The 9,337-nt window shown below is 38.5% G+C and overlaps 1 protein-coding gene across 1 annotated transcript in view; it reads left to right on the forward strand.

Annotated features, from left to right (window-relative positions):
* The window catches only part of zbtb37 (zinc finger and BTB domain containing 37), a 43,851-nt gene extending 35,992 nt beyond the window's left edge, over positions 1–7,859 (forward strand). Inside the window, exon 4 of the mRNA XM_062452502.1 lies at positions 2,843–7,859. Within this exon, the coding sequence (XP_062308486.1) occupies positions 2,843–3,361 (519 nt within the window). The 3' untranslated portion in view covers positions 3,362–7,859. The remainder of the gene's footprint in view (positions 1–2,842) is intronic.
* The last annotated feature ends 1,478 nt before the right edge of the window (positions 7,860–9,337 follow it).

Genomic DNA, 9,337 nt, shown 5'->3' on the forward strand with positions numbered 1-9,337 from the left:
TGGACTTGTGTTTACACACGTAACTTTTGAACCGTATGACCGATTTTCAAAAATGAGGTACCATTGGATTCCCTGGGTCAAGACGAGTTCAACACACCCTATGACGTCAATTTCCGGTTATATAGATTTTCCGCCATTTCCGGTTTTATTGAAAACCTTTGAAAGCCTACTCCTCCTACAATTTTTCTTTAATCTTCCCCAGAATTGGCACACATCATCGTCAGAGCAACCCTCACAGAAGTTATCCAAATATTTTTGATTTTCAAAACCGTTTGTCCGGTACAGCCAATCAAAATCGGCAGCAAAGACACCAAACAGGAAGTTGGGTCATATCTCAGCCAATCCTTGAGAAATCAACACCAAACTTGGTATGATGACTCGGAACCCTCATCTGAGGATGTCCAAACAATTTGGTGTCATGTGATTACTGGGCGTGGCCGCAGGATGCAAAAATGTGTTTTGGCCAATAACTGTTGATTCGTTTGCCATTATTAAGTGATTCCTTTGTCTCATGATATCTTGGGACATCCCGTGTGTGACACATGATAACTTGTGATAACAGCCGAATTGATGCGGCCGCCATTTTGAATTACTGAAAAAAACGTTTTTTCTGTACTCCTCCTACAAATGTTTTCCAATCTTCACCAAATTTGGCAGAGATCATCTTCAGACCAAGCCTCACAAAAGCCATCATATGTTTTTTGGATTTTCAAAACCGTTTGCCCGGTACGGCCAATCAAAATGTGCCGTTAAGCCAGCAAACAGGAAGTTGGGTCGTATCTCAGCAAATCTTTGATGGATTCGCACCAAACTTGTTGCGTGTACTCGTAACCCTCTTCTGAGGATGTACAACATGTTTTATGGGTCATTCGACTGCTTGGCCACCTCATTGCTGCTTGCAGCTATATTTACACTTCTTCTGCCATTGGAGTCTATGGCAGCCCCTAGAACCGTATGGTAAAAAGTTGTGAATTTTGGCACACTCATTAAGCACAGTCCCCTCTTTATATTCACCAAGTTTCATGTCTCCCATTGGAGCACTCTAGCGCCACCAACGGGTCAAAGTTGGACTTGTGTTTACACACGTAACTTTTGAACCGTATGACCGATTTTCAAAAATGAGGTACCATTGGATTCCCTGGGTCAAGACGAGTTCAACACACCCTATGACGTCAATTTCCGGTTATATAGATTTTCCGCCATTTCCGGTTTTATCGAAAACCTTTGAAAGCCTACTCCTCCTACAATTTTTCTTTAATCTTCCCCAGAATTGGCACACATCATCGTCAGAGCAACCCTCACAGAAGTTATCCAAAGATTTTTGATTTTCAAAACCGTTTGTCCGGTACAGCCAATCAAAATCGGCAGCAAAGACACCAAACAGGAAGTTGGGTCATATCTCAGCCAATCCTTGAGAAATCAACACCAAACTTGGTATGATGACTCGGAACCCTCATCTGAGGATGTCCAAACAATTTGGTGTCATGTGATCACTGGGCGTGGCCGCAGGATGCAAAAATGTGTTTTGGCCAATAACTGTTGATTCGTTTGCCTTTATTAAGTGATTCCTTTGTCTCATGATATCTTGGGACATCCCATGTGTGACACATGATAACTTGTGATAACAGCCGAATTGATGCGGCCGCCATTTTGAATGACTGAAAAAACTTTTTTTCTGTACTCCTCCTACAAATGTTTTCCAATCTTCACCAAATTTGGCAGAGATCATCTTCAGACCAAGCCTCACAAAAGCCATCATATGTTTTTTGGATTTTCAAAACCGTTTGCCCGGTACGGCCAATCAAAATGTGCCGTTAAGCCAGCAAACAGGAAGTTGGGTCGTATCTCAGCAAATCTTTGATGGATTCACACCAAACTTGTTGTGTGTACTCGTAACCCTCTTCTGAGGATGTACAATATGTTTTATGGGTCATTCGACTGCTTGGCCACCTCATTGCTGCTTGCAGCTATATTAGTTATTGTTTTACTTTGTCAAACACAAAAACTAACTTTTGTGTTGCAAAATAGAACTAGTGCGAATGCAGATGTCTGAAAGAGATATTGATATAGCTTCTAGCTTAATGTCCATCTGCAATTAATCAATGAAAACAAAATTCCAGTAAAAAAATGTTTTTATTCAGTTAAGACAAACTTTATATGACTAGTAGGGGTGCAACAATTCAACAAACCCACGGTTTGTATTGCGGTTTATGGGTCACGGTTTCAGTTTCGATTCGGTTTGGTTAGCACATTAGGGGGAAGAAAAAAACATTACCATTTCAGTGTTCTCTCTGTATTTTCTCTGCATGAATAACATTATCTTACATCCAGAGATTTGATAACATATGAAAACAACATTATTTCTAACGCAAATGATACTCAGGCTATTTAAAGCAATCATAACAATTATTCAATCTTTGTTTTTCCTTTTGCTAACCTTTAGCCTTCAAATGCCATCTCCATTCTCCACACATTCTTATCTTGCCTAGCTTCGTATGATTTGCCTCTCTCCAGTTCCTTCCAGTACGTGACTCGTCATTGATATACTGACAGTTTATTGGACAGGTACTCTCCGGGAAAGGGGAAGGACAAAGGGTGTTAGGTTGTGTTTTCTCATAGATTGATCGGTTTTGCACCCCTAATAACTAGGGCTATATAAAACATTGTCAAAAGTTTAAGCTGAAGCCTAGCAGCATTTGTGGGTTCACTGTATTTTTGTTTGTTTAGATGCTTAGTTTTCTGCTTCCCCTAATGTAGTTGACATGTAATTGCTTCCTTAGAGATGACAGTGCAAAAGTCTTCACCTTAACATATATCTGTTGTTTCTTTGCCTCTTTGCCAGGGGGAGGACCAGGCCGTATTTGACATGGGTGGATATGAGGAATACTTGCGCGAGCAGGTCGGGGACCGCTGGTTCCGCTACAACCCACGGCTCACCTGCATTTACTGTTGTAAGTCGTTCAACCAAAAGGGCAGTCTGGACCGCCACATGCGCCTACACATGGGCATTACTCCATTTGTCTGTCGCATTTGCGGGAAGAAGTACACACGCAAGGATCAACTTGAGTACCATATCCGCAAGCACACAGGCAACAAGCCTTTTCATTGCCACGTCTGCGGCAAGAGCTTCCCCTTTCAGGCTATCCTCAACCAGCACTTCCGCAAGAACCATCCTGGCTGTGCCCCTCAGGAGGTAGCCCACAGTGCCTCCCCAGAGACCACCACAGTCTCTGTCACCTCCAGAGGGGTTCACAATGAGGAGGGTTCACCCAGCCAAGGGCAGCCTGAGGAAGGCAGCAGTGAAGGTACCTCCTTTGGAGAAGGGATCCAAGCATCGGTTTCCACTACAGGGCCTGATTGACAGAGAGAAAAAATAGACAACAGGGTTAGAGGGATACAGAGGGTAAGATTTTGAATTATTCAAACCGAAGACAACTGTAAAGGTTTGTATTAAAGCAGCTTGGACAGAAAAAGTTGAAAATGTAAGTGATAGGTTACAAATCTGTATGGAATTACATTTTTAGAATCCTTTCAATTATACAACATACAGAAGTTTTGAGCAATGCAACAGTAGTTTGCATTGTAATAATATAGAAAACTTTGCATTACATAGTGCATAAATTATATTTACGCTTTAAACCGCATCTACCTTCACAAAACAGATAAAGCTAACATAAGAAATGCCACATACTCCAACAACCTCATATACCACTGAACACAGTGATATTTATTGTCTATTTTGCCTTGTCTATTTTTCTGTGTTACAGTTTTATACTTTTTACTATCGATATTCATAAGATAATGTGGTTTACTTGTCGGAATTTTGACAAATTCAATTAACTTTGCCAAAATACTTGAGTATGAATAACTGAGTTTCTAAAAATAAATTGTTTTTGCCTTGAGACAATCTTGAGCAATTTAGGAATGTGATCGATTATCTGGCTTTCTTTCACATACTTGCCAATATTTATTGTGCCACAAAGGCTTAAATGCAACAGAAAAAAGCATTCACTTTGAAAAAAGACAACAAAAAACTTATAATTCTTCTTAACCTCTTTCACCCTGACATATTTAAAATAAAATAAACATATCTCCACAGCAATTTATCTGTTAAAGATTGTGACTTTAGGATCACAATGTGGGTATTTCTAAGCTTGAGCAACAGATGGCATGGTTTATAATCCTTTGTTTTTTGTTTGTTAGTTTTTTACCCCAAAGAAGGTATATTCTAAATGTGCTAGATGATAAAAGTCGGAGAAAGTTCTGAATTTCTTTAAATGTTGTCCATCAAGACATTTCTTGGGAGATACAAATGGTTGTTTATTCAGGCTTTGAAAAATATTTTTACATAACTTTCAGGTAAAAGAGGTTAAGTAAAGACTATAGCAGTGAAAAGTTAATATATTGGAAAGAAATGTAATGACTTGTCCCTGTGTAAAATTCAAATGAAGCCATATGCCTTTCAATGCATATTGAAATTCCAGAACGCATGAAAACTTGATTATCTTCAACCTCAGATAAGCTACAATACATCTGTTACCTCGTCACTACGCAATACAGCTCTCCTCCAAACAGATTGGATGATGCACTCAAATTGTTTCTCCAATTTGTATGTGCTGGTTAACTGTTAACTAGTTTTATAAGTGACATTTTTGCTAGTTGGGTCTTCAAAATATTTCTAACTTGTGTATATATAAGGGGGGGGGGGGAACTAGACAAACCTGAGGAGAAGGGACAAATAAGGCCTTCTGGAAATTAATCCACAAACCAAGGAGGCTTCCTTGAAACCAAAGGAATTGAGTGGACAAGATTAACTAACTATGTCTATCACTTGCAAAGGGGAGAACTAAAACATATTTTTAAGAAGTATGTAAAGCGATACAGACATAGTTAAATAGAACCTAATTTACTTTTTTGGATATTGTTTTTTTTTCTCCAAGGGCAGTAGCACATTAGATTGGCTGTTGCTATTCTTATTTTTAAAAAGAGCTGTGAATCATTTGTGGGTGACTGAGTGAAACAGGTATTTTGTAACCAAATGGTGAAAAACAGCTACTGATATGTTCACTGTATGATTTTGTTTATTTATTATCATTTTTATACTGTTACTAGACAGATCGTTACAGTATCCCTCAGTCTGTTCTCTTCAGGCAAAACAGGTGCACATGACACCTGTTTATATCAGGTATATTTTGTTTACTCTTAAGTTAACACTCCTTTGTATTAAGACAAAAGTACTGAGTTTTACCCAGAATATTGTACTCAAATGTCACACATCATCAAGCTTGATTAATCATCAACATCTTGTAAACATGCCTGTATTAACATTTCTTTATGATGTACCGTATTTTTCGGAAAACAACCCGCACCCCACCAGAATGGGAGCTTTGTGTTTGTAAATCTGATTATAACCCACACTGGAATATATGCCGCACTTGATACGGGAACAATGATACCAAGCAATGCACAAGTAGGCTATAGGCGATTTTACAGCATGCCGTAACACACTTCGGTTGTGGATAGTATGTCAAAATTATTTTAGATATAGTATAAGTTTAGCTATCTTGCAAATCCTGAGGATAACCTACCGAAGTTGAATTAGCCAATGTCGTTAGCGATGCTAGCTAACGTTGGTTTGCTAGCTGTATATAACATTTCACTGGGTCTTGCAGCTGTTTGATTTACTGAAATTATTATGAAATGTTATGTTCTACTAGCCATTTGCCTACTTTAGCAAGTCACTGTATTTCCAAGCCCTGATACTGTAACTGAGACGACACAGTAAATAATTCATCTTTCAATAAGCCCCCGTTCCAGTGTAGAGCATTCAATTAGCTGCATGGTCTGTAGAGATTTTGGGACAAAGGCACTTTTTTGTTCTAAAACCGGTATATACGCCGCTTCGAAATATAAGCCGTACAACCACAAAACTGTAAAATCGGGGGACAAGCCTTGGTTTTATTTCCGAAAAATACAGTAAATAGAAATGCCATAGCTTTTCTCATCTTAAACTAATTTGTGGCAAGCTTGATAAACATATCAGCATGGTGACATTCTTTACAATCTTAGTCTTAGAATTTAAGGCGATATTGACACATTCATTCCACATGCATTCCTCCTTGCTTTTTAGCTAGGTTCAGCCATGTGCATCGAATAAATAATAAATATTTTGGTCAACATTAGTGCATTTGTTTTTAAGGGCCTTTTTTTATTTTCTCAGAACACTGCAATTACTTACAGGTATGGATTTACTGAGCCCCCCAAATGGCAATGCATTTTTATTTGGCGTTTACAATGCCAAATATGACTGAGCTTATACTAGAATGTACATGCAAATCATGCCAAAAATGACTTTGATGATGATTTAAATTGAGGAACATCTCACTTTTCTTGGGCTTTTATATATGTCTGTTCTGAGAATCGTGTCTCATCAGATATTCATAACTTATTTTCCATGTCACGTCTGAAATAATTGTTAATATGCAATGACACTAATGCATATTTAATAATATTGTTGTAAGCCACAAAATACCTACTCAAACAACCTAGATACAGCACTTTGAAAAAGTATTGAGCCCTCACTGTTTTACACAAATAATTCCCACTACCTTGGACTTTATGAATGCCACACTTTAGTATACTCGCAATTATTTTTTTACTTAAACAATTCCTCTTGATCAGTGGAACCATATCTCTCAGCTATCGCAGGTAATACGTCTGTTTCACAATGTGAATGCATATTTTTCACAATGTGATGGATCAAGATTTGTCCATTCCTGCCAGGTTCCCGTGCCAGATTAGGGAATGGTCGTGGAGTCCGTTTTAATGTTTTGCAACAGATGTTCAAAGGGGTTAAGGTATGGACTGTGACTGGGCTGCTCATGGACATATATTTTCTTCATTTAAGCAACTCCAGTGTTGCTCTGGCTGTGTGAGACAAACTTTGTTACCATTAATCCAAGATTGCCAAATCCAGATTTCAGATTGCTTTTGAAAAGAATCCAGAGAGCATGATTCCATGAATACCATACTTTAGTATGAATGGTATTACCTGGCTGATGGGCAGTGTTAGATTAATGCTACACGTACATTTCAAGCCAAAGTTATACTTTAGTCTCATCAGACCACAATACTTTTTACCACATCTTTGAAATATCTTCCAGAAGACATTTTATGGACAATCTTTTTCAGCCAAGCCTTTCTTGCCATAAAGGCACTTTTTGTGCAGAGCCTTGTAGATTGTTGAACGTCATTTTGAATCACAGCAAGGCTGTAGTTTTGTTTTGTTTTTCCACATACTGAATGATAGACTACACTGAGCTCTAATATATGTTCGGTGTCTTTAAGATTGTGTTGTTGATCTATGTTTCTCTATAATTTATCACTCTTTTGTAGACGTTTTGTTTAGTGGAAAATGTCTGTCGTACCTCACAAAAAGTATGTATCCTCTTTATTAATGAAACAATACGTGGTCAAATATTGCACTTAATGAGCGAAGCCTAGTTCAGGCATGGCACTTGGGCAGTGCGCCTCATTACGCTCATTAACTACACCTGTGTTAGCTTGCTTCAAGCCCATTGGCCCACGTCCAATAAGGCGGTATTATAATGCAGCACGGATATTCCTACACTCACTCCCAGTTGTTGTATTATTATGCTGCTGCCACCCTCCAGCATCTCTCCCATGTTGTCTGTGTGTTACTATCAAGGAGGACTATTTCTCTATTTACTTCCTGCCTCATATTCTATGTATGTTGCTCGCTAATGCTAGAGGCAGGAAGTGCTTCCCCTAGATACATCCAATCCACTAATGTCAAACCTATTTCCATGTCTATGTTTAACAATAAATGGTCAAATGAATGTCTTGACTTAAGACCGTTCCGAGACTAATGATTGGCCAGGCTACCTATATGTCTACCTATCTGCGCGCACTCTCTGCCCCTGCACTCAATGCATGTTACTGTAGTTTTGTGGGAATGGCTTTGAAGGGGGGGGGGGTGGGATATTTTGGTTTGAATCATGTCAAACAGAAGCTAAAATAGCTAGCTTTGCAAAACTTGCCTAACCCAGCTTTAAGTCATCACAAAGTATTGTCAGAACATAACTGATGCACAGTAACGTGAACAGTATCATCACTGTGAGAAAAAAGTAATTCTTAATCAAATCCAGACAGGCCCTTATCCAGCAGCCATCACTCCAACATCTCATCCTTGAGTAACCATGCTAAATTGCTAATTTGGTACTAGAAAATCACTTACCATTATATCAAACCACATTGAAAGCTATTTGGTTTCAGAGATAAAAAATTTTCGCACTCGATGGAATTCCAGGATCTTGCTTTCTTGACTTTTTCTTTATGAGTTTAATCACCCTGTATTTTACCATTTTCTAAATCACACCAGGGAAAGCTAATTTAAGGCTATTTTGCTTGTATTTTGGTTTAATTGCGTATTCAGCAATTATTTTCCCTTCCTTTAAAGGCTGCAAATCGCCTGCAATATCAGCAGATGTCACAAGGGTTCCCTTGCACAAGTCTGTCATTCAGACAAAGGTTAGCCTATATAGCCCAAATAAGATATGTCTATCAAACTATGTATAGTTTATATACAGTGCTGTGAAAAAGTATTTGCCCCCTTCCAGATTTTTTGTTGTTGCATATTTGTCACACACAATGTTTCAGATCATCAAACACAAATAACCAGAGTAAATACAAAATGCAGCTTTTAAATTATGATTTCATTTATTAAGGGAAAAAAGCTATCCAAACCAACCGGGCCCTATGTAAAACAGTACTTACCCCTCCTTGTTAAATGTATTTTTCTCCTACCTTTATTTAACCAGGTAGGCTAGTTGAGAACAAGTTCTCATTTGCAACTGCGACCTGGCTAAGATAAAGCAAAGCAATTCGACACATACAACAACACACAGTTACACATGGAATAAACAAACATACAATCAATAATACAGTATAAAAATCAATATACAGCATGTGCAGATGAGAGGTAAGGCAATAAATAGGCCATGGTGGCAAAAGTAATTACAATATAGCAATTAAACACTGGAATGGTAGAATGTGCAGAAGATGAATGTGCAAGTAGAGGTACTGGGGTGCAAAGGTTCAAGATACATTTATAAATACAGTATGGGGATGAGGCAGATTGGGTGGGCTATTTGCAAGTGAGCTATGTACAGGTGCAGTGATCTGTGAGCTGCTCTATCATGGAAGAACTGTGATTAACCACATTTTTGGGAAAGATTGGTTCAATTCCACAAGCCACACCCAGGCCTGATTACTCTCAGACCTGTTGATTCAAGGAATCATTTAAATAGAACCTGTC

The sequence above is a fragment of the Osmerus eperlanus genome, chromosome 26 (genome assembly GCF_963692335.1).
Source record: "Osmerus eperlanus chromosome 26, fOsmEpe2.1, whole genome shotgun sequence".
NCBI classification, from domain to species: Eukaryota; Metazoa; Chordata; class Actinopteri; order Osmeriformes; family Osmeridae; genus Osmerus; species Osmerus eperlanus.